This window comes from Hyperolius riggenbachi, chromosome 11, assembly GCF_040937935.1.
Source record: "Hyperolius riggenbachi isolate aHypRig1 chromosome 11, aHypRig1.pri, whole genome shotgun sequence".
Taxonomy (NCBI): Eukaryota; Metazoa; Chordata; class Amphibia; order Anura; family Hyperoliidae; genus Hyperolius; species Hyperolius riggenbachi.
In genome coordinates this window covers 130,213,131-130,238,429 of record NC_090656.1, presented here as the reverse complement: position 1 = coordinate 130,238,429, position 25,299 = coordinate 130,213,131, and the positions used below count along the sequence as shown (strand labels likewise).

General features: G+C 42.2%; 1 protein-coding gene across 2 annotated transcripts in view; it reads right to left on the bottom strand.

The window, feature by feature from the left end:
* Positions 1–1,472: 1,472 nt before the first annotated feature.
* Positions 1,473–25,299, bottom strand: part of LOC137538226 (interferon regulatory factor 3-like) — a 43,520-nt gene continuing 19,693 nt past the window's right edge. For both annotated transcript variants that reach the window (XM_068260272.1, XM_068260273.1), the window contains 3 exons: positions 21,290–21,676; positions 15,840–15,949; positions 1,473–3,658 (listed from right to left, as the gene is read on the bottom strand). In XM_068260272.1, coding sequence (XP_068116373.1) covers positions 3,485–3,658; positions 15,840–15,949; positions 21,290–21,676 — 671 coding nt within the window. In that variant the 3' untranslated portion in view covers positions 1,473–3,484. The remainder of the gene's footprint in view (positions 3,659–15,839; positions 15,950–21,289; positions 21,677–25,299) is intronic.

Here is a 25,299-nt window from a genome sequence, read left to right as displayed (position 1 = left end):
GACACAAGACTAATGCTGTCCAAAATGATTTATGGTGACCATTAAGAAACGAGTGCTGTACAGACACTCTGCTTGGCTATGTGCTGAGCAACCTGTCCTGTATGAAGAGCGAAGGTTACTCAGGAGGTGATCTGCTGCAGGTCATACAACAGAATTATAATAGCAGTTGGAAGAATAAAATCTAATGCTGGAGATCACTGAAGGGAAAGCCAGTGGCATCGGGTAAACTGTTTTTCCCAAGTGACAAACATCAGGCTCCTTTCACACTGTACACGCTAATGTAGCACACTTGCTCTGGTGAATTGCACAATACACTGCTGCTTGCATCATTCCAGAAAGGGCACTTAAACTCCTGCACTCAAGACTTCACTCTGTTTAACCCCCCACTAGGCTAAGTATCTTGAAGCCCAATTCCATAAAAAAATTTTTTTTATTTCAAATAGTGCATTTGATGTTTTTTTATTGTTGTTGGTGAGAGAGTTTCCAATACGTCTTGTCCCACAGACCTCCATGAAGCTTTGTGTTTTAAACATGAAATTCAGCAGACAGGGGTCAAGTTATGAGGGACGTAACTAAAACTAGTTAGAGATTCTTACTTTCCCTACTCTAGAAAGAAAAGTTGCTTGCTCTTTCTGTGCATAGCCACGGGGACGGCTTTTTTCCACCGTGCACCAGCAGCTTTGTTGCTCACTCTGTCATGCTTAGAGAGATTTCATCATTTCCTAACTGAACAGGAAGTGATTTTTTCTGGAACTGGGTTTTAACAAAATATCAGACGACTTTAAATATTAATCTAATTAAATATTAAAATATATACTCTGAACAATACTTTAAAATCAAAACATTGCAGTGAGGGAAACTTGCTGATAGCTGTGCATAATCTGAACAGCCACTAAAAACACTGAGGTAGAAGAGACAGGACCTCAAACTAAGAAAGCAGAAGCTGACTGGTTAAAGGGGGCACTATGGCGAAAAAACTGTAACATTTAAAATGTGTGCAAACATAGACAAATAAGAAGTACGTTTTTTTCCAGAGTAAAATGAGCCATAAATTACTTTTCTCATATGTTGCTGACACTTACAGTAGGTAGTAGAAATCTGACAGAAGCGACAGGTTTTGGATTAGTCAATCTCTTCATGGGGAATTCTCTGGGATTTATTTATTTTCAAAAGCACTTAGTGAATGGCAGTTGCTCTGTCCAACTGCCCAAAAACTGTGCAGGGAGCAGGGAAGCTGGCCAGCATCATTGTTTTAAATCCTTTTTAGGGAATATTTTTATAAAGAATAAAAGCCTTCCTGAGAATCCCCTATGAAAAGATGAACTACTCCAAAACCTGTTGCTTCTGTCAGATTTCTACTGCCTACTGTAAGTGACAGCAACATAGGAGAAAAGTAATTTATGGCTCATTTTACTGTGGAAAAAATGTACTTCTTATTTATCTATGTTTGCACATATTTTAAATTTTAACATTTTTCGCCATAGTGCCCCTTTAATAATGTCATCATGCAATGTAGGTAAATTATTAATCTGCAAATATCTGGCCATAGTTATTTCAACAAGTGTGTATTTATAGTACATAGTAACTATATTCTATATAGTCAGGACCTTGTTTATTTTGGTAAAAGTGGCATTTGTACCTTAACAATTGAACTAAACTCAATTAAAAGTTAGTATTTGTTACAGACTGGCCTATGTTAATACTTATACTGTAACTTATACAAAGTATATGTTCCAGAATATGATTTTGTTTGATCCTTGTAAATCTCCAGAATACCAGGCCTCAGATCACATCTGCACTTGCTAGAGGCAATCGGAAGAAACCGTCCAGCAAGAAGCTGTAGATTGTCCAGATCTTGCTTAAATACGACAAATCAAAAGTATTTGTCTTAGGCCCCTTTCACTCATTACAGAATTTGTGTACGATTTGCGGTTTTTGCGAATTTGTGTTTGCTGCACACCTAATGCAAGTCAAGTCAATGGCATTGCATTTGACTAGCGTTGTGCGATTTTTCTGAAGAAAAAACTGGCTAGCATGGATCCTTTTTTTTTTTTATTGTAACGGACAAGCAATTTGCGTATCAATAGAAACACTGAAAAATCACATTTATTATGTGAAAATTGCATCCGATTTGAAGTTAAAGAAATACAGTCTCATGCAAATTAACTTCACTGATGTGCACAGAAAGAATGCACAAAAAAAAGCATAATGTGCAGAATAACGTGCAGGCAGAAATCGCAGTGATAAATGTGAAGGCTGCCTTTGAATACGTTCACACCAAGTCAGTCTACTATAGACAAGTAACAAACGTGAGCAACTATCACGTCTATAAGAAAACATTGCCTTCCATGAAAAGGATAGTAAAATGATCATTAAAAAAAAAGATCTACATCCTTTACAATAAGCAGGTCTACATCCACCCTGACAAACAAATCATGGGTGATGACTTAAAATATATCAACTCCTCTATATACTGAGGTGATAGCAAATCTGTACAAAGCACAGGTTCAATACATCCTGGATTTATTCCAGCCTGGAACAAAAGCAGAGACATAGAGCTCCCCGAGATAACAATATGAAACACACTAGATGTGTGGAAAAGTCATCAATATCCACAACTAGAAACAATACTGTATGGATGATAATTTCCTCTCATAAGATGTGCAGGAATCATTTCACCAGAGTCCTTTTAAGCAGCATGAGAGAAAACCATACGTCATACAAGAGCAGACAAAGCTCATCAATGCTGTCTTGTCCTGGCTAAACGACTATAAGGTGATGTTTTCCAATAACCCCAAAAAAACATTGATAGTGGTAATTTCCACATTCAAATATAAAGGAAATAAAGGTCATTTTTAATACATCACCAGCAACTACAGTCCATGGACTGAGGCTATTCCCCAGGAGACAGACTGAACTTCCAGAACATCTAGAGACAATCCACACAGACAATAGGTACTCTATGACCGGGGCTTCCATAGGGGAGAACTGGGCAATTTTCCAGTACCCGAAACTCCATAAGGACCCTATAAGTCGGGTATTGAGGAGAACACAAACTGAACTGAAAGCACAGAATTAAAATGTTAGCGGCCCCAAGTTCATTTATGCCCAAGTCCTCATTATATGAGGTAATCCTACCACTGCAGGATGTGAGAAGGCTGATTTAACCAAAACATCAACAATGTTTTCAGTCATAGAGATAACAGTGGATAAATACACTGAAATCAGCATCTCCTGCAAGTTGTGCGGAGCCCCAAATAGCATGGAAGAAAAAACTAGGTTTCACGGCACAGATATCAGCATATTTAAAAATAGTTACAATGTTATATCATACAATATAACTACAGGATGACTGGATTAGTAGTTTGGGAATTGTGTTCTGTTACAAATGGCCAACCAACACACTGGTAGACTTGTCAAGCCATATACACCAACTGATTTACTTGGAGGCCTTCAGATCCAGTTCTCAGTGGTTCGCAAGCATTTAGAACAAGTATGGGAAATCAGTCAGGTCTGTTGTGTCCATGAAGCTGAATCCTTCGCAGCTGCTGAGGGAACTTCCATGGGAGATCTGCAGACTGATCAGTTCCGTGTTCAGAGATGATGCTCCCTCTTGTTGGGCAAGCTGGTGAAAATATGTGCAGAATTTGGGAACAAGCTGGAGGAACAACAAATATATTATAATAAAGTATATGATGAGCATAACACTAACTGTAGACAAGTTATCAAGGACAATCTATCCATTACAAAGTGACATATTGCTTCCTGCAGGATATATACTGTGTAATAGTTCATCACCTAGTACTAAATCTACATATAAAATGCTAGTAGGTAAAGAACAATATGCATTAACCCACAACATCCAAACAGAATATACGCAGATATGACAACCAATACTACAATGAGGTGTCTCTTACTAAACAGCATTAAACAACATTATCAAACACTGGCAGGAACTGCACTTAAAGTGGCCCTGAACTCTTGCACAGCACACAATAACAAGTCTTTATTCAACATATAGTTGCTGAAGAAATTCACTGCTCCTTGTTCTGTGCATGTTTAGCCAGATCAAAAGTGTCAAATTAGTTTTTATCATCGGGTGTGAATAGACTGCAGGAACGTTGCCTAAAGCTCTGCCCAGGCAGCTCTTCCCATACAATAAGCACTCAGGCTTAACCCTTTCAGAAGACCAGGGTTCAAATCCTGTCTGCAGCCAGTCAACTATTCAGCAAGGAGTCCTTGGGCAAGACTCCCTAATGCTCCAGGGTGAGCATACCCTTAGTGGCTGCAGCTCTCAAGTGCTTTGAGTCCAACAGGAGAAAAGCTCTATACAAATGTTAACATTATTATAATTGATAAAGTTTCTGAATTTGATTGTGAGTTAATTAAGTGGCGGACTGATCGACAGTTGCATAATTGTGTACTGCATCAAATATGAAAAAAACAGCAGGACAGTAGTGCAATAGATTTTTAACTAGATTACATCAGAAATACACACTTTTACATTAATGATCCTGGTTCGAGCATTAGAAGCACTTTCTATAGCTATATATTGCTGTATATTGGTTAGTAGACCCGTTCTCCCAGTGATGCTTAGCCTAGGCTATTTATCTATGCATAATTATTCTCCCAGACCATTCTTGGAGACCAGGGCCCATATGTAATTAACTTTTTCTCCTGAGTTTTCTCCTAGGTGATATTTGTAAACTTGGCAATAAAATGCATTTTAACCTGTAGACAACAGTCCTATGGCGGGGTCATCAGTCTCCCAGCTAGCAGACCGTTAGACGGTGAAACCGCCATCTATTTACTCTGTACAGTGCTGTGATCTAAGGCAGCACTGTACTGGGGACAGCCGCATGACACGGCTGTCCCCCTGGGAGGCAGAAGAGCAATTGGCTGACTTAGGCTGATGATCACAGCCCACCAACAGAAAGCTCTTAGTAAGCAGAACAGGTGGGGGGGATCACTTGTGTGCTGAGTTCTACGGCCCTGCAGCAAGGCCTTAAAGCTGCAGTGGCCTAAATTGTAAAACATGGCCTGGTCTCTAAGGGGCTGTAAGCCTGTGGTCCTCAAGAGGTTAAGTCACCAGAAAGCAAGAAAATACTCATAGCACTTTTTCAACCAACTTTTGGTACTTCTTTGGTTGAAGAGTGTTGGAAAGTTATTTTAAATTGAAAATGAAAAAATGATCTCCTAGGAGAAAATTCAGGAGAAAAAGTGAATCGCCTATGGCCCCTGGTGTTATGTCTGCCTACTTCAGAACACAAAGTAAACATACATTCTGCAATAATGCTCCTGCTAGCAGTAAAGATGTTGCTGCCTGTGATAAATGAAAGCTACATACACACCCTGGTTTGAACTAGGTTGTGGAGGACAATGAAGAATGTTTTGACAGAGAATCTTGAACCAATCTAGTGTGTGTACAGCCGGCACCTGATGTCTGCTAAAGTTAGCGTCCCACGATACCCAAACAACGCAAATCACATTGTTCTCCCCCCTCTTCCACCCACAGAAACTTCTCTGTCCCTCCACCCCCCTCCTTTCATAGCAACAGACATGTCGCTAGCCTGAAGGCTAGTGATGCATCTTTGCAGCGTCGGCACTGCACTGTTGCCCAAGGGATCGAGTGCTAATCCCTGCCGGGTGACATAAATGCCTCTGTGTGTATGAGGCTTTTGACTGCAAGTCAGGGTGAGGAAAAGTTTTACAGTGAGCAAATACTGACTAAATAATTTATAAAGTCATTTTGTAAAAAAAAAAGGAAGGAAAAAAAAGAGCGCAATTTTATTTATAATGTTATATTCAGTAAAGTTCCTCTTTAATGAAGTCTGCAGTTTTTAGCCTGTTTGATTAAAGTTGTCAATCTTCAAAAAGAAAAACATAACACAGGGCTGCTCTGCTATTTAGAATAAACTGCCACCACAGCCATCATCACAGGATATGCTTCCTGAATTTAGTTTGTGAGTTTTTAAACCACGCTTTTTGGTTCTCAACAAATGATACGCGGACCCCTGGGGGTACGTTAAGAATTTTCAGGGGTACTTCAATTGATCAGTCAAACCATTATATCAAGTTTTTAGATTTAATAAAAGACAAATCATATACATCAAATAAAGCTAAATAATGATTATAGTTAAATAAAGGCATCAAGCATTTCATTTTTTTATAATTGTTAATGCGAGTAATGTGGTACTCAAGATGTTACCCACAACTGGTGGTACTTTGCTGGGGTAGTCATTGATAAACGGGTACATGCCATAATGTTGAGAAAAAACACCCACATAATCCGAAATGTAGTGCAAATCAGAGAAATAAAGCACAAGAGCGTTTAACCGTAAAAAGAAAAAGATAACAAATGTTGTCAAACATAAAAAACAAAAATTGTTTAATCATTCCCATGAAAGGTCATAAAGACCATGTAGCAAAGCAGATTTTGTTAAGAACATATAGGGGAGGGACTGGTGAGGTAAATGCCTATTTCATCGGGAACAGGAAAGTGAAACTTGGAGCCAGAGCTGATAATGCAGCTCATCCCAGAAGGGGCTGGTTTAAAAGGCTGAACATACTCCAGTGTCTACTGGTAGTCCAGAAGACTTCACTGGCACCTCAAGACCCAGGCTGCACCACTGCAAGCATCTGACGGAGTGCTACTGTTGATCAATTATTTAGAAAACAAAGCATATTGATTTCTTTCTCCTCAGGCTTCTATCAACCCAAACCTAACCCTATGGTAAGTGGAAATGCTATAGAAAGCTACAATAAATTGGACTGATTTTTACATACAGTTGCATGTTCATTTCTGCATGTTAATGAATTTTTTTTTAAAGAAAATGTATCAGTAGTGAACTACAATTTTGAGCAGCTAAATATTTGAACAGCCAAGTCTGTCATTTCAGGCTTTCTGCTTCTACAGCTGCGGAAAAGAAAACGTATATTTTTTCCTATAGATGATATTAAAAGTATATCTCAACATTAAAATCAACTGACTGACAACCAGAATGCATATACGGTTCATTACAGGATTGTAGTAATATAATACATGTGTGTGTGTGTGTGTGTGTGTGTGTGTGTATGTATATATATATATATATATATATATACACATATAACACACACACGCACACACGCACACACGCACACACAAACACTCCCCTACTCCCCACACAGCTCGAGTTGTAACATTTCAGAGATACAATCAAAGTTTGTCTCCATTTATAAAGTATACAATGCTGTTTTGTTATCACATATTTTTGTTGTTAGATGTTACGATATTATATAAACTGTTCTAGGTAGTTTAAAACAATTTAAAAGCACACTGAAAGCAACCAAAAAAATAGTTATACTACATATACAAGTCGAGAATTCTACGAAACACAGGACTCAACTTACAAACAAATTTAATGTCCAGTCTTCTGGAGTAAAACCCAGTTAAGATAACGCCTGGCACTGCCTATATACAGTATATACATATATCATTCAGACAAAGAACTAAATGTTACCTGTATTTTTGGACTATCTCTATGCATTCCATAGCATGCCTATAGGTAAGCCAGCATAGTAAATAGCGCATAAAGGCAAATGGTTTACTAGGTTGTGTTTTTATTTATTCATTTAAATAACAACCAAATAGCTCAGAGATGATGTTGATAATGTACAGTCTGAACCACTACAACATCGGTCTAGTGAAGAGACCCCGATTATGGAAATAACCAATTGTGTTGAGTAGAAAATGAAAAGTGTTGGTTCGCATAAACAATAGTTAGTCAGAAACTGAGGAACATCAGAGCAAAATGAATCAGGTCTGGAAATGACGTTCCAGCCTTCCCCTTGTCGTGACAAGTCGCTGCAATGACAGTTTTACTGCTCTTGTTTTTTCCCTCTGTAAAAGTACCCTGCGCTTTTATGTTTAAAATAAGTTCTTGTCAATAAAGTCTTTTCAGTCTCAGTTTTCACAGTAAAACCTCGTTATCTTCATTCCTTATCATCAACTCCTTTGTTTTGTACTTTGCTTAAATGGGTCTTAAGCATTCTATAAAATATCTATGCATTCTATAGAATGCCAAGGTAAAGTATGTAATATTTAAAAGCAAAATAAATAATTCTGTACTTTGCCTGAATGATTTGTACATTTTATATAGAATGCCCGGATTTCATACATTAGCATTAGGTTGACAGATGATTTACTTTTCTAATGCTGTTAAAGTAAAGCTGTATGATTCCTTAGCATATACATCACTGTACATGAACATGGTGCATGACAAGGAATATATGCCCTATGTTATATAGTGACTAGGTGGGTGACAAGGAATATATACCCTATGTTATATAGTGCTTTGGTGGTTGACAAGGAATATATGCCCTGTTATATAGTGACTTGGTGGTTGACAAGGAATAAATGCCCTATGTTATATAGTGACTTGGTGGTTGAAAAGGAATATATGCCCTGTTATATAGTGACTTGGTGGTTGACAAGGAATAAATGCCCTATGTTATATAGTGACTTGGTGGTTGAAAAGGAATATATGCCCTGTTATATAGTGACTTGGTGGTTGACAAATAATATATGCCCTGTTATATAGTGACTTGGTGGTTGACAAGGAATAAATGCCCTATGTTATATAGTGACTTGGTGGTTGACAAGGAATATATGCCCTGTTATATAGTGACTTGGTGGTTGACAAGGAATATATGCCCTGTTATATAGTGACTTGGTGAGTGTCAAGGACTATGGCTTCAATTCATCAAAGGGTGTTCGATAACAAAATCCCAGTCCTTAAAATACCGCATTCGGTATTTTACACTTCACTGTGCTAATTCATCAATATTTTCACATGTGTGGTAGAGGTTCGTTAAGTTACCGAAGTACTACGGCTTCAGTTCATCAAAGGTTGTTAGATAACAGCAGAGTGGTGCAGAGCAGCTTGGAATGTCTCTGTGTTGTTACAAGCTGATAACAATAGTAGGCATCCAGACATCCCTTTACATGTAAACGTGTTATATTTACTGTTACTTATACTGCCTCTGCTGCTCTGAATCTGTCCATCAGTGTTTCTTAACATTTTACTTATTTGCCACAACGTAGATAAACTTCCTGGAGACATTACAAATGCCATGCTTGGTGATTTCACCACTTGCATCTTTGCATATTCAAACAGGGACTCAAAGGGTTACACCACCGTTCTCTCTGCTCACTGCCTGGGGGGTCTGGAAGCTTGTGTGGAGAAGCCTGTGTGACCTATCAGCACCTATCAGTGGCACTTGCAGGAGAACAAGGGCTGTTTCTATTGGCTGCCTGCTCCTGTTAATCATGAAAACATTCACACAGAAGGCTTTCGAAGCCTGTAACGACAGGGGAGAGCTGGAGATAATCACCGAATGTGTTAGCGAATGTGGTAACCTTGATGAATTAACATTTACTGACATTTGCTGACATGTGTTGAGCACAAGTCGGTAATTTATCTCATTGCTCTGTCATTTCAGCTTCTCATTCGGTAACAGCTTTGATGAATTAACATTTTCTTAAGTGCTCCGTTAAGTCAGCTGTTTTCAGCATTACCGAATGCGGTAATGCTTGATGAATTGAAGCCTATATGTCTTATGTTATATAGTGACTTGGTGGTTGACAAGGAATATATGCTCTGTTATAGAGTGACTAGGTGGTTGACAAGAAATATATGCCCTGTTATATAGTGACTTGGTGGTTGACAAGGAATAAATGCCCTATGTTATATAGTGACTTGGTGGTTGACAAGGAATATATGCCCGGTTATATATAGACTTGGTGAGTGTCAAGGACTATATGTCTTATGTTATATAGTGACTTGGTGGGTGACAAAGAATATATGTCTTGTTATATAGTGACTTGGTAGGTGACAAGGAATATATGTCTTATATTTTTTGTCACCCACCAAGTCGCTATATAACATATGTCTTATGTTAGTGACTAGGCGGGTGAAAAGGTATATATGCCCTATGTTATATAGTGACTAGGCAGGTGACAAGGAATATATGCCTTATGTTATATAATGACTTGGTGGGTGACAAGGAATATATGCCCTATGTTATATAGTGACTTGGTGGATGACCAGGTAGTATATACAGTATGCTCTATGTTATATAATGACTCTGTGTGTGAGAAGGAATATACCGGTATGTGTTATGTTATATAGTGACTAGGTGTGTGACAAGGAATATATGCCTTGCTATATAGTGACTCGGCAGGTGACAAGGAATATATGCCCTATGTTACACAGTATAGTGACTTGGTGGGTGACAAGTAATATATTCCATATGTTATACAGTATAGTGACTTGGTGGGTAACAAGGAATATATGCCTTATGTTATATAGTTATTAGATGGGTGACAAGGAATATATGCCTTATGTTATATAGTGACTAGGTGGGTGACAAGGACTGTATGCTCTATGTTAGTGTTTCCCAAACTTTTTTAAGTCGTTGCACATCAGGACATACATTACCATCTTCGTGACACATAACACATGTATAGTAGAAAAAAAATAGTAATAAAAAAATGGCAGCTGCTAATCGGTGGCTTCTGCAGGCAGATTGATGATGAGGACCGAATGAATGTACTGGGTGGGTCAGGGTGCTGGGTAGGACGAGGCAGGTAAAGGCGCTGGCTGGGGAGAGGTAGGTGAGTGTGCAGGCTGGGAGGAGGCAGGTGAGGGTGCTGGGAGGGGAGAGGTAGGTGAGTGTGCAGGCTGGGGAGAGGTAGGTGAGGGTGCTGGGAGGGGAGAGGTAGGTAAGTGTGCAGGCTGGGGAGAGGTAGGTGAGAGTGCAGGCTGGGGAGAAGTAGATGAGGGTGCAGCCTGGAGAGAGGTAGGTGAGAGTGCAGGCTGGGGAGAGGTAGGTGAGAATGCAGGCTGGGGAGAAGTAGGTAAGAATGCAGGCTGGGTAGAGGTAAGTGAGTGTGCAGGCTGGTTAGAGGTAAGTGAGTGTGCTGGGAGGGGAGAGGTAGGCAAGTGTGCAGGCTGGGTAGAGGTAAGTGAATGTGCTGGGAGAGGTAGTCAAGTGTGCAGGCTGGGTAGAGGTAGGTGAGATTGCAGGCTGGGGAGAGTTAGGTGAGTGTGCAGGCTGGGTAGAGGTAAGTGAGTGTGCTGGGAGGGGAGAGGCTGGCAAGTGTGCAGGCTGGGGAGAGGTAGGTGAGGGTGCCGGTAGAGGTAGGCAAGTGTGCAGGCTGGGTAGGGGTGAGTGTGGTGGGAGAGGTAGGCAAGTGTGCAGGCTGGGTAGAGGTAAGTGAGTGTGCAGGCTGGGGAGAGGTAGGTGAGGGTGCCGGTGGAGGTAGGCAAGTGTGCAGGCTGGGTAGAGGTGAGTGTGCTGGGAGAGGTAGGCAAGTGTGCAGGCTGGGTAGAGGTAAGTGAGTGTGCAGGCTGGGGAGAGGTAGGTGAGGGTGTCGGTAGAGGTAGGCAAGTGTGCAGGCTGGGTAGGGGTAAGTGAGTGTGCTGGGAGAGGTAGACAAGTTACAGGCTGGGTAGAGGTAAGCGAATGTGCTGGGAGGGGAGAGGTAGACAAGTGTGCAGGCTGGGTAGAGCTAAGTGAGTGTGCAGGCTGGGGAGAGGTAGGTGAGGGTGCCGGTAGAGGTAGGTAAGTGTGCAGGCTGGCTAGGGGTAAGTGAGTGTGCTGGGAGAGGTAGACAAGTTACAGGCTGGGTAGAGGTAAGCGAATGTGCTGGGAGGGGAGAGGTAGACAAGTGTGCAGGCTGGGTAGAGCTAAGTGAGTGTGCAGGCTGGGTAGAGGTAAGGGAGTGTGCTGTGAGAGGTAGGTGAGTGTGCAGGCTGGGTAGAGGTAAGTAAATGTGTGCTGGGAGAGGTAGACGAGTGTGCAGGCTGGGTAGAGGTAAGTAAATATGTGCTGGGAGAGGTAGGCAAGTGTGCAGGCTGGGTAGAGGCAAGTGAGTGTGCTGGGAGGGGAGAGGTAGACAAGTGTGCAGGCTGGGTAGAGCTAAGTGAGTGTGCAGGCTGGGTAGAGGTAAGTGAGTGTACTGGGAGGGGAGAGGTAGATGAGTGTGCAGGCTGGGGAGAGGTCAGTAAATGTGCAGGAAGGGGAGAGTAGGCAAGTGTGCAGGCTGGGGAGAGGTAAGTGAGTGTGCAGGCTGGGGAGAGGTTGGTGAGGGTGCCGGTAGAGGTAGGCAAGTGTGCAGGCTGGGTAGGGGTAAGTGAGTGTGCTGGGAGAGGTAGAAAAGTTACAGGCTGGGTAGAGGTAAGCGAGTGTGCTGGGAGGGGAGAGGTAGACAATTGTGCAGGCTGGGTAGAGCTGAGTGAGTGTGCAGGCTGGGTAGAGGTAAGGGAGTGTGCTGGGAGAGGTAGGTGAGTGTGCAGGCTGGGTAGAGGTAAGTAAATGTGTGCTGGGAGAGGTAGACGAGTGTGCAGGCTGGGTAGAGGTAAGTAAATATGTGCTGGGAGAGGTAGGCAAGTGTGCAGGCTGGGTAGAGGCAAGTGAGTGTGCTGGGAGGGGAGAGGTAGACAAGTGTGCAGGCTGGGTAGAGCTAAGTGAGTGTGCAGGCTGGGTAGAGGTAAGTGAGTGTGCTCGGAGGGGAGAGGTAGACAAGTGTGCAGGCTGGGTAGAGCTAAGTGAGTGTGCAGGCTGGGTAGAGGTAAGTGAGTGTACTGGGAGGGTAGAGGTAGATGAGTGTGCAGGCTGGGGAGAGGTCAGTAAATGTGCAGGAAGGGGAGAGTAGGCAAGTGTGCAGGCTGGGGAGAGGTAGGCAAGTGTGCAGGCTGGGTAGAGGTAGGTGAGTGTGCTTGGAGGGGAGAGGTAGGTGAGAATGTAGGCTTGCAGATATGTGGGTGAGGGTGATGGCTGGGAGAAGCAGGGCAGTGAGTTAGGTGGGAAGTATAATAATAATAATCATCTAGTATTCACCCGTAGGTGGCACTGCATATACATTAGACACCACCTGTACTTGGCTGCAGGAATGCTATATAATCTGGTAGCCTAGCTGTGATACAGCCTATAGTCTATCTTTTTTTTTTCTGTATGTGTTACCTTGCAGCCCTAAACTTACCTCTCTGCTCCTTGCTGACCTTTGTTTTTATCCTTTTGGTTCCCATTTGTGATGGCTCCATCAGGTTCATATGTGGAATGGACAGTTCTGTGTTTGCTCCACTCCATTTTCTTGTTCAGTTTGCGTCCGTAGCAGATGTGTTTTCACCATAGTTTTCTATGGGAAACGCATCTGCTATCTGATAAAAATGCAGCAGGTCAACCCTTTGCGTTCCATTTACTGAAACGCAGTAAACTGATCCATTTTAAAGTGCAAGTGGAAGCGAAGCAGACCCTATATTTTGCATAGGCTCTGTTTGCTACGTTTCGCTGAACTGCAGAAAACGTAGCATGCGTGTAGGTTTTCTGTTGTGAGAACCAAGCCTAATACATGCTTGTCCAAATGCTAGTAGAGTAGTTACAGTCCTGCTAATAACTACATTATGCAGCTCGTTTATTGCATTTTTAGTGCCTATGTTTACCTTATTGCTTCTTATGCTGCTTCTTATTGCTGCTATCTTATGCAGCACTTTACAGAGTATATATTGTCAATATTTGTCCTTCAGAGGGGCTCACAATTTAATCCAGGAGAGGGCAAACTAGGGCCCGCAGCCCGTATCTGGACCGGTTTTCTTTTTCATCCAACTTGCAAATGCCATGCCAGATGTCTTCTCTCCTCACTCCCTCTTTCCCTGCAGAGCTGTGTGCGGCTGCGACAGAGGCAGCTGTAGTTTCCTGAACAGGCCAGCAGATGGCACTCACACTTTCCACTTCAATCTTATGGCAAAGGTGACAATACTGGCTCTTGACATGGGATGGTGCCAGTGGCACTGAGCTGCAGACATGTGAAAGCTGTACCTTGTGAGGGGTTTGTGCCTCCTGCACTTGCTACTCACATTACAGCTGGTGCTGCTCACCAGGCTGTGGCTTTCGCACCCGTAGCTGTGGAGGGCAGCAGGCGCTCTCCTGTGTGCTCAGTTCCTACCCTGCTGTTTATGACTACTAGAGGGAAGAATTCTCAACTGAAGGTACAAAGTACAAACTTATAGCAGATTAATCTTTGACAGAAAGTTTGCACACCTTTTCTGTAAGTGCTCAGTAAATTTTCCTCCTAAAGATGCAAAGGGGTGATATGAATCTTTTCACATGAAGAATCAACTAAATATGGGGATGTTCAATAGCAATGTGTCTGAGTGTAAACAACTGCAACTGTATCTGGCAGCTTTCCACTTAAAAGTGCCTGTTAATGATACAATCTTGTGTGTCAGTGAGCGTCAGACATGTCTGTGCTGTACACGCTGGCCTGGCGCATGCTGCTTGGGGTACAGTGGGTGCTACTCACCTAGCTGCGGCTCTGGCACTGGAGGCTTAGGGGTGGGGGGTGGCCAGCGGGCTGTTGCCACCTGATATCGGCTTTCAGTAGTGGTTACCCCGGCATGGGGACAGGTGCCAGTGTCTGCCTCCAGCACTAATAGCACCACTCTTCCTGCAAAGAAGCGACCGAGCCAAGCTTCACAAACTGCCTGTCCACCTGGCTCGGTTTATTGGAGAGGATGTGTAGAGCTATCCCCACATGGCCAGTTTGGTGGTATGGTGTATGACCCAGGGCATCTCCTATGTCAGCATCTGACCAGCAAGGTATGTGCTGCTGCTAAGCACTGTAGTCTGGCCATGCAGCCTCTGATCATGTGTGGCCACTGATAAACTTGACCACTTTTCCAAATGCATACATTGGTGTGTAGATTCCTAGGAAGTACAGATGATGAATTGCAGTGCTTTGTGTCGGCCTGGAACCCACTAGCAGAACTTTTCTAAGTGCTTGTAATTTGTAAAGCTCTTGCTTATGTAATGCTATGGGGGACATCCTCAAGTGAGATCACACACATAGCATTACATTAACAAGAGATTTTCAAATCAAAAGCACTCAAAAGAGGCTCAGAAAAGTGCTGCTAGTGGGTCCCAGGCCTTATTGCGGTTGTTGTATGCATCTTGAAATTGAACAGCATCACATCGCTAGCACCCTCTTTAGGGACAGGATGGCATAGGTGTGGGAAGGGGGCATGCTACGGCTACCTACACTGGTCCGACCCCCTGTCAAATTTATGATTACTTTGTGGCCGACAGCTCAAAAAGTTTGCCCACTCTTGATTTCAATCCCTACCATAGTTATATATTTATAGTAGTCTAATACCAATTTTTAGAGGTAAGCCAATTTAACTTGCATGTTTTTGGGATGCGGGAGGAACCCACATGGCCCAGAGAAAATCTATACAGGCACAGGGAGAACATACAAATCTGTGCAGATGCTGCCCTGGCTCGGATTTGAACCAGGAACCCAGTGTTATCCACTATGACACCCATGTTATATGATGTGAACCAAGAGAAGGCTACAACTACCAGCAGATCATTTTAATAATATGCCAAGTTTGAGGTATCAGGCATTTTGTTATGGGCCAGCTATGTCAAATAAAGCATTACAGTTGGGAAAGGGAAAAAAGCACAATTCCAAAAACGTTCACCTACATATAAAAGGTATCAAATTCAATTTCGTTGCATAAAAAAAATACATGTGAACAGTGCATGGGTAGAGAATACTACCTTCAGATGATATACATTTACACAGGGATGGATCGAGGGGGGGGGGGGGGGGGGAGGCAGGTCTCTTGCCCCAGGCACAGTTTGTTGAATTCTTAAAAAGGCGGCAAAATTTGGATGGGCAGTTTAGGCGGCAAAACCTGACCTTTAGACGCCAAAACCTGGCCTTGCCCCAGGCGCAACTTGGTCTAGATCCGTCCCTGCATTTACATACATTTGGAGTTTAACAAAACACTCACCTTTACCACCACCAATGCTTTCTTTACAGGCTCAAAGAGAACTTGGCCAAATGACAGGTAAAGCGTGTAGTCTGGTGATGCTCTCTGGTGATGTATGTATTCTTTCAGTTCTGTTAAAGAGAAATTGTGTATAATGACTGGTGTTAAGGAGAGGTCCTGTTATCACCAACTGAAGATCTACATTGTGCAAACCCTACTAGTTTTTACATTCTAATATCGATCACCTAATAGGTAAAGTTACTTCCATATAATTGCCCTACTTGAAATTGATTTCATTACACACACGCAATATCTGTCTCCTTTTAAAATTCCAATCAATACCAACATTCTAACTGAAAATATCAGATTTATATTGTGGGATTGCAGGCGCCGATACCTTTAAGTGAACATAAACTTATAAGATGATGAATTGTAAGTGTACTACACATGACAAAAAGAACATTAATAGTATAGATAGTCTCATATTTTTATTTTCAGTTCAATGAGTTCATTTTTAAGATTGCATGAAAATCCACACTCAGCCTTGTTAACCAGTTCACTCCAAAGGGGTTTTTACCCTAACGGACAAGAGCGATTTTCACCTTTCAGTGCTCATCCCTTTCATTTGCCAACAGGGTTGATATTTGTTTTCAGTAATTACTTTATTTTCTATGCATTTTAAAGGGGAAAAAAGGAAAAAAAAAAGAAAAAGAAAAAATACATTGCATGGGACTGTTTCCATACAATGCAAATTTTTGTACGCGTTCGTACGCATGAAAAAAAAATCTGAGGTCCTGTATCATTTTTTCGGACATCGCGTACGATTCACGTGCAATGCTTTGTATAGGCAACGCGAATTTCCGCTTTATTTGTGCAAAAAATTTGTATTAGATCCATGGTTACAGGAAGTTGTCAGCAGCCATGACTAAGCTGTTACTAGGCAGATTATGTTTATTTAACTAATGCAAATTTTCGTGTACGAAAATTCGCATAAAAATGCGTAAAAATTTACATGCGAATTTTCACTAAAACAGAAAAATCTTATACGATTTTTTTCAGGTGAAAGTGTCACGCTACAGTGGAAACGTAGCCTTAACAAAGTACAAGAAAGGGATGACCTTTGTCGCCCTTGCTCTTTGCCCTTCCTCGCTGCAGCAACTCTGTAACACCCCAATATACATGGATACAGTTTCGAACTGACCCTATATGCTGATAATGTCTTATTGTTCCCTACGTGATTGGTCACTACATTGCCTTAATTTTTTTTTTTTTTGAAAATAACTTTTTATTAAGTTCCAGTATTCAACAAAACCATTGGTTCAGTACAAACATATTCCATTCAGTTTGTTATGTCAAATGTAAAAATCACTCATGCCATTAACAAGTGAAGCTAACAAATCTGTTGACTTGAACACAAGTCACTTTTAGGGCTGAAACACACTAGCAGCCTTTTCTAATCCCTAGTGATTTGTAAAAGCTCTTGCTAATGCAATGCTGTGGTGGATTTTTATAAAATCACATTGCTCCAGTAGGATCACACCCATAGCATTACATTAGCAAGAGCTTTTCAAATCACAAAGCACTCAGAAAAGCGCTCTTAGTGGGCTCCAGGCCTTACATGTGTAACCTTCTTTTATTAATCCATTGCCTAACCGTTTTAACCTCTTGAAACTATTAGCTTCATTTTTGAATTCCACCAAATCTGTTGCTATGCTGATGAATCTGATGCCATATACAATTAAATTGCTGAAGGATAACTTTGATTTTGTATGGCTAAAGGAGACATTCAGATGCTTAGGTAATGATCAGAAGTTGGATGAAATATAAAGTCGCTGCACACGCTCCCTGGCGGACATAGCACACTCCGCATGGACAGTGGGTTAGGGAAGCAGTAATGGCACTCTCCTCAATGGAACACTGCATTACAAACCTCTCTCATGGGAAGGTTCATTGTAGAAAAATTGTTCCCTGGATGCTCAGTGCCCTTTAAAAACACTCCTGTTAAGATATTGTTTGGTTGGTACAACACGCCTGCCAGATCACTGCAGCACCATCCCGGTCCCCGGCGATGATGTCAGGCCGATCTGCGCCTGCGCAAGTGGCGCTGTCAATCACCGCCACGTGGACCGGAGCGGACTATGCAGACGCAGTAGTTCTGCGCCTGCGCAGTCCGCTTCGGTCCACGTGGCAGTGATTGACAGCGCGGCTCGTGCAGGCGCAGTCAGGTCGGCCTGACGTCATCGCCGGGGACTGGGGCGGAGGTGCGGCGAACGGCTGCATGCAGAGCTGCGGCGAGGGGCATGCTGGGAGCTTGGGGCTGGAGGAAGCCCCAGGTAAGTGGCACTTATTTTCTTCATTTAGCCTGGTAACTCCTTTAACCGTTTCCCGACCACTGCTACGCATATCTACACCCCTGTGGACTTCACCTCAGCACCAGGGGAGTAGATATACGTACTCATTTACCTCGCTGTTCCAGACTGCCATGCCGCTTCTATTTGTTTCCATCAGAATCCTGCAATTCTGAGATCGGTGAATGGGAGCAGCATGTTCCCATACCCGATTGCAGTGCTTGTGATGAATGAGAGCCGGCGTCAGCGAGACTTCATTAACAAAAGTAAACAAACACTTACTGCTTCTGTGTGTTGTTTACAGTACTTGGCAATTAAGCGTAGCCCCATCTTGTAGCCAAAAAGTATAAATGCACCCCCATGCACTATTATAAAGAGAAATACTTACATTTTTATTAATTTTTGATCCCCTACACCCCTACCCTGAGGTTACTAAAATAAAACATTTGTAAAAAAAAAAAAACCAACAACTTTTTTTAAAGAGAACCCGAGGTGGGATTTTATTATGCTAGTGGGGCCTGTGTCCCTTCCCTCCCGCTGATTGGAGGGAAGTGACGCGGGCGGGTAGCGCCGATACGGAGGAGGCGGGGGAGCGGTGCTGACAGACAGCGCTTAGGTAAACATTGTGCTGGCGACACGCTGCGTGTCGCCAGCACTGCGGGGGTATAGCGGTGCGCAGGGGGGTCCTGGAGGCACACCATGGGGCAACAGAGGCTGGTGTTAGTGTGCACAACCAGCCTCTGTGCCCCACTAGCATAATAAAATCCCACCTCGGGTTCTCTTTAAATACATAAATAGTTACCTTATGGACTTTTTAATATGTATGTCATGAGGGTACTGTATATTACTGTTACTTTTGAAAATAAAGGCTCTTAATTATTAATATAGTATTAAAAATCACTAAACGGAAAATACACCTTTATTTCCAGATAATATATTATCATCATACATTGTACTAGGGACACAATTTTAACTTTGTAATAATTGGGACCAATGGGCAAATTAAACGTGTTGTTTTTTTCTTTCGCAACACATTTTATTTTACAACTATAATGGGTGAAAACTGCAAAAAAATACATTTTTTTTCTTATTATTGCCTTTAAAATGCATATAAAGTAAAATAATTCATAGCAAAAAGTACAACCACAAAGAACGCCTAATTTGTGGCGAAAAAAATATACTGCATTGGGAAGCCTCCCCGTGGCGCTCCTGGATAGTGCTATTGCAGCATGAACTAATTCCCGCAGGGCAACCGCTTTGCGGCATTGTTTTTTGATCCTGCATAAGTTGGCATGCGAAAGCGAATGCATATTTGCATGAGCATTGCCTCATGAATAGCCAATTAGGCCAAATTTGCTTAGCCAGATATGTCAGGTGTTAACTTGGTGTTTAATGCACACATTCAATTCTTTGTGTAGTGAAATAAATATGCTGTAGATCCTTCCAGTGTGATAAGTAACAATAAAGTTATTGACGAATAAATGGGAGGAGTGTAATGCAAAAGTTGCTCTGGTTTTTAAGGGGAAAGAACTTGTGATTGGGAAGTGGTTAACCTTGCCCATTTTTACAGCACTTTTAATAAGCTGTAGTACACTTGCTGTTTAATATTTTGACCCCTTGACCCATTGCAACAAAGTAATCAATTTTACATTTCTGTGGTTTTAATGTTGTCACTAATCAGCATTAGTATAGTGGTCATTTATATATAGGATTTCTTTATAGAGACACTGTAAACTCAAAAAGTTCCCCTGGGGGGTACTCACCTCGGGTGGGGGAAGCCTCAGGATCCTAATGAGGCGTCCCACGCCGTCCTCTGTCCCACGGGGGTCTCGCTGCAGCCCTCCGAACAGCCGCCCGACAGACCTGACTGTTAATTCAATATTTACCTTTGCAGGCTCTAGCGGGGGCGATGTGGCGGCTTTCGGCTCCGAAGTAGACGGAAATACCCGATCTCAGTCGGGTCCGCTCTACTGCACAGGTGCCGGAGACTTGCGCCTGCGCAGTAGAGCAGACCCGACGGCGATCTGGTATTTCCCCTTACTTCGGAGCCGCCAGCCGCCAGAGCGCCTGCGCAGGAGTCGGGAAGGTAAATATTTACATTGCCGCTGTACGGAGGGCTGCAGTGAGACCCCAGAGGGACGGAGGACGGCGTGGGAAGCCTCATTAGGATCCTGAGGCTTCCCCCTCCCGAGGTGAGTACCCCCAGGGGAATTTTTGATGTTACAGATTCTCTTTAAAGAGACTCTGTAACAAAAATGTCATCCTTTTTTCTACTATCCTACAAGTTCCTAAACCTATTCTAATGTGCTCTAGCTTACTACAGCACTTTCTGCTATCACCGTCTCTGTAATAAATCAACTTATCTCTCTCCCGTCGGATTTGTCGCCCTGTGTCTGGAAGGCTGCCAACTCTTCAGTGTTGTTGATCTGTTATGCACGCCTCCAGGCTCCCTCTATGCACATTCCTGTGTGTGTTATTTAGATTAGGCAGCCTCTCTGCTCTCTCAGTGAAAGAAGAGAGCTTTACAAGCTGGATAAATCATCGTGCTGTTAGGCTGTGAAAGGAGCTGGGCTGTCACATGCTGAGGAATTACAGACACCGCAGAGCTGTCTGCAGGAAGAAACAATCAGCCTGTTACTCTTCAGTGGATGATAGCTGCAGGGGGAGGAAGGTAAACACACAAATGATCTCTCTCTTGAGATTCAAAAGGAAGGCTGTGTACAGCCTGCTTGTGTATTTTCTATGTGTGGACATACTGTACATCAACCTACTTCCTGTTTTGGTGGCCATTTTGTTTGTTTATAAACAAACTTCTTAAAACTGTTTTTGACTACTTTTAATGCAGCGGGGAGCGGCGAAATTGTGACAGGGGGAAATAGGAGATGTCCCCTAATGCACTGGTATATTTACTTTTGTGCGATTTTAACAATACAGATTCTCTTTAAAGTTGGAGTTGTTGTTAATGTTATTCATAAAATTTACAGTAAGAATGCCTATACACAAGTATAGTATGTGGAGATGAACCCAATCTGTAATATCCAGCTATGCACACATTTTATACAAAAAAATGGAAAACTGAAAGTTTTGAGTTTACAACTTATAGTAAGTTCTGTATCGCATTACCTTGCCAAAACTGAGAGAAGTCAAATATTGGCGTTTTCTCGTTTCTCAACAACTTGTGTGCCTGTGAAGCATTCTCCTTAGATTTCAAACTCTCTGACAAGCCCCAGAAGACCCTGGAGCTGCCCATTCTTGTGGCATACAGCTTGTAATCAACATTATTAACCTCAAGCAGGAGTCCTTCTCCAACCGAATTCAGAATTTTGTCAGTATAACTAATTTGTGTCTGATCCACAAGATTGTCAGTGGAAGGAAAGGTCACAAAATCTGCAGCGTCTGTATTTGTAAAGCCGCTTGTTATGTAAAACTGCTGTGATACATTTTGCTTGTGGACCTCCTTCCCCCGATAGAATACAGTCACCTCCCATGAGGTTAGCTTTGGCATTCCACCTAAAAGACAATAAGTGATGTATACTGTAAGTATTTTTAAGACAAATGAATGCTGTATCCATGTATTGACTGAATCAAATCATTATGAATGCTCTTATCCTGTGACCTTCAATTATAAGAAATGGATCTCTACTGACATACATTCAGAACAACCAATACTAATGAATGGTTCACACAGCGGGACATTTATAAAGAACGTCTGAAACAAAATATTGGTAGGTTTTTAGAAATCCGTTCAGAACTGTCTCAGACATCTTAAGAAATCACTAGATAGTGCAGTTTCCTTCTTAAACTGTTCTTAAAGGGGCACTACAGCGAAAAACTGTAAAAATTAAAATATATGCAAAGACATACAAATAAGAAGTACATTTTTTCCAGAGTAAAATGAGCCATAAATTACTTTTTTCCTATGTTGCAGTCACTTACAGTAGGTAGTAGAAATCTGACAGAAGTGACAGGTTTTGGACTAGTCCATCTAATTTTCAAAAGCACTTAGTGAATGGCAGTTGCTCTGTCCAACTGCCAAAAAAACTGTGTACGGAGCAGGGAAGCTGGCCAGCATCATTGTTTAAATCCTTTTTCGGGAATATCTTTATAAAGAATAAAAGCCTTGCTGAGAATCCCCTATGAAGAGATGGACTAGTCCAACACCTGTCACTTCTGTCAGATTTCTACTGCCTACTGTAAATGACAGCAACATAGGAGAAAAGTAATTTATGGCTCATTTTACTTTGGAAAAAAAATGTACTTCTTATTTGTATATCTTTGCACATATTTTAAATTTTACAGTTTTTCGCTGTAGTGCCCCTTTAAATAGGAGTTAGAAAGGTTTCTCAGACAGTGCAGTGTGTGAGAGATATTGCGGTTGCTGAGGTAACCAATACATCTGCTGTATTCATACTGGGAGGCTCTGAGTGATGAATTCAGCAGGGGGGGGAGGAGCACTTCACAAATCGTGTCTAGTCTACTCTGCACAATCTGTTGAAGTGCTACATCTATCTATGCTACATGCTATCTGCAACAGAAATGGATTTGCACTTTTCTTAAATGTAGTGCAGTTTTAGAAAATCACAATAAACTGACGCTATTAAGTAGGTTTTAAGAAGTTTCTTATTATCATGCAAAACAGATTCCCCTGCTGGTTAGAAATGTTTAAAAAGAAAAAAGTGTCGGTAATGCTTTGATAAATCTGGCCCACAGTACCAGTGCTCTCCTCAGAAATCTTCTGCAGCCAGGTGGCATAAAAATAATAGCTGGGTGGGGCGCGACGGGGAAATACAGGGGCGTCGTTTCTCTGTGCAACTCTCCTTACAGGATTGGAGGAGGAGGCGAGACAATGACAGCCAGATGGTCACCAAAATTAGCCGGGTGAAGCACCCAGCTATAGGAGCCTGGGGAGGGCACTGCAATACATGTAAATAGATCAACCATAAATGGGTACCTCACCATAATAATATAAGAGTTCTCATGGTTGTACTTATCACTTCTTTGAAACATTTTAATAATTATCTTATTCCAGAATTATTTTTTATTCTATTAATTTAGGATAATGTTATAAAGGATTAGAACCTCTTTAAAGGGGAACTGAAGAGAGAGGTATATGGAGGCCGTCATGTTTATTTCCTTTTAGACAATACCAGTTGCCTGGCAGCCCTGCTGATCCTCTGCCTCTAATACTATTAGCCATAGCCCCTGAACAAGCATGCAGCAGATCCGGCGTTTCAGTGGTTCAGACTTATAAGTCTGATCTGACAAGACTAGCTGCATGCTTGTTTCTGGTTTTAATCAGATACTACTGCAGAGAAATAGACCAGCAGGGCCGCCAGGTAACTGGTATTGATTAAAAGGAAATAAACATGACAGCCTCCATATACCTCTCTCTTCAGTTCCCCTTTAAGAATTTTATTGCTCTTCTGTTTTCCCAGTTGGAGTTTCCTCTGCATCCTGTACACACAGGAAGTAAGGAAATCTCCCCAGTAGTGAAAGCGATAAAATAGTTTTTCTTATTATTATTCATGAAAACAAAAAAAAAAAAACATATGCTTAATTTCTTCTGAAACTCAGAACAACATCCCGCCCAGTTATTAGGGCCCTCCTGGTCCTTTTCCTGCTTATGCTAATAAAAAAAAAAAGTATTCAGCTCACCTTATCCCATCTGCAATCAGTCAGCAGCATCAATACTGAATCCTCTACATACAGGACTAAACTTGGCAGAGGCGGCCAGTCAAGGCTCATTTGAGTACAGCCACCCCAATGTGTCGCTAAAAGCTCTGGAGTGCCAGATCACCTTGGGCAAGCACATTGGAGGACATTTATCAAGAGTGTCAACAAATCTCCATGAATCATAGAAAAAAAGCTATCATGAGACTGGTATATGATCTGGCTTGACGCGGTAAACAGTTCATTCAGGCAATGACACATGTTCGTTTTGGGCTTATTGTATGCTTTTCATCAGGCCTGAGTATACAAAAGTAATTCTAAAAGTAGAACAAACGAGATTCATATTAAAAAACAATTTAAAAAAAGAGACAAGAGAGTCCCCATAGCCAAGAAAACAGGATTCACGGAAACAAGAGATGTGAGGTATGTATTACACAAAGTCCCATTGAAAAAAAATGGGCTTAACATACCAGAACAAAGAGTGCCAAATAGGAGGACCAGATTGTTTGACTATCTTTATATTGAAAGACCTGTCATTCGAGTTATATATTGTTTGCCAAAGATCCACATGCGATTGGGCAACCCGCCGGGTAGACCAATCATAGCAGGATGTGACTCTGTTTATAGCCACTCTGCCATTTTTTTTGGATAAAGTATTGAGAAAGTAGATGTTAAACCAGAAATCTTACCTCAGAGATACGTCAGAGTTTATCAAACAAATGTGTAGAATAATCTTGCCACATGACAACTGCCTTTTGATTACGTTAGACATTGAGTCCCTTTACACCTGTATTCCTCATATACAGGGTAAGGAAGCTGTTCGGTTGTCATTGCTGCGAGATGAAACAGTGTCGAATTTACAAATTAACTGTATAACGTCCTTATTAGAGTTAGTATTAAAGAGAACCAGAGACGTTGGGGGAAAGGTTTTATATATACCTGGGGCTTCCTCCAGGCCCATAAGCCTGGATCGCTCCCACGCCACCATCCTCCGCTGCCTGGATCGGCCGGTACCGGGTCCCGTCATTTCCACGAGTCGGCCGGCGGACGCAGCCAATTGTCCGCATCACAGAGGCTCCCTCTATATACCTATGCTTGCGGCTGCATACTGCGCAGCCGCATGCGTAAGGGTATGGAGGGAGCCCCTGTGCATGCGGACCATTGGTCGCATCCGCCGGGAGTGACGGGGCCCAGTACCGGCGATAGAGGAAGCTGAGGATGGCGGCGTGGGAGCGACCCCTGCTTATGGGCCTGGAGGAAGCCCCAGGTATGTATAAAACCTTTTCCTATTTTTCCCTATCCTTCCTCTCTGATTCCTTTTAAAAAGAAATGTTTTCCTTTTTCAGGACACTTTTTATTTACAGCTAATGGGACACTTGTTTCATATCTTTTCCTTGGAAGTGTGGGGGTGGATAGATTTGCCCTCTGTGCACACTTCACATTGAATTTGGTTCTTTCCTTTG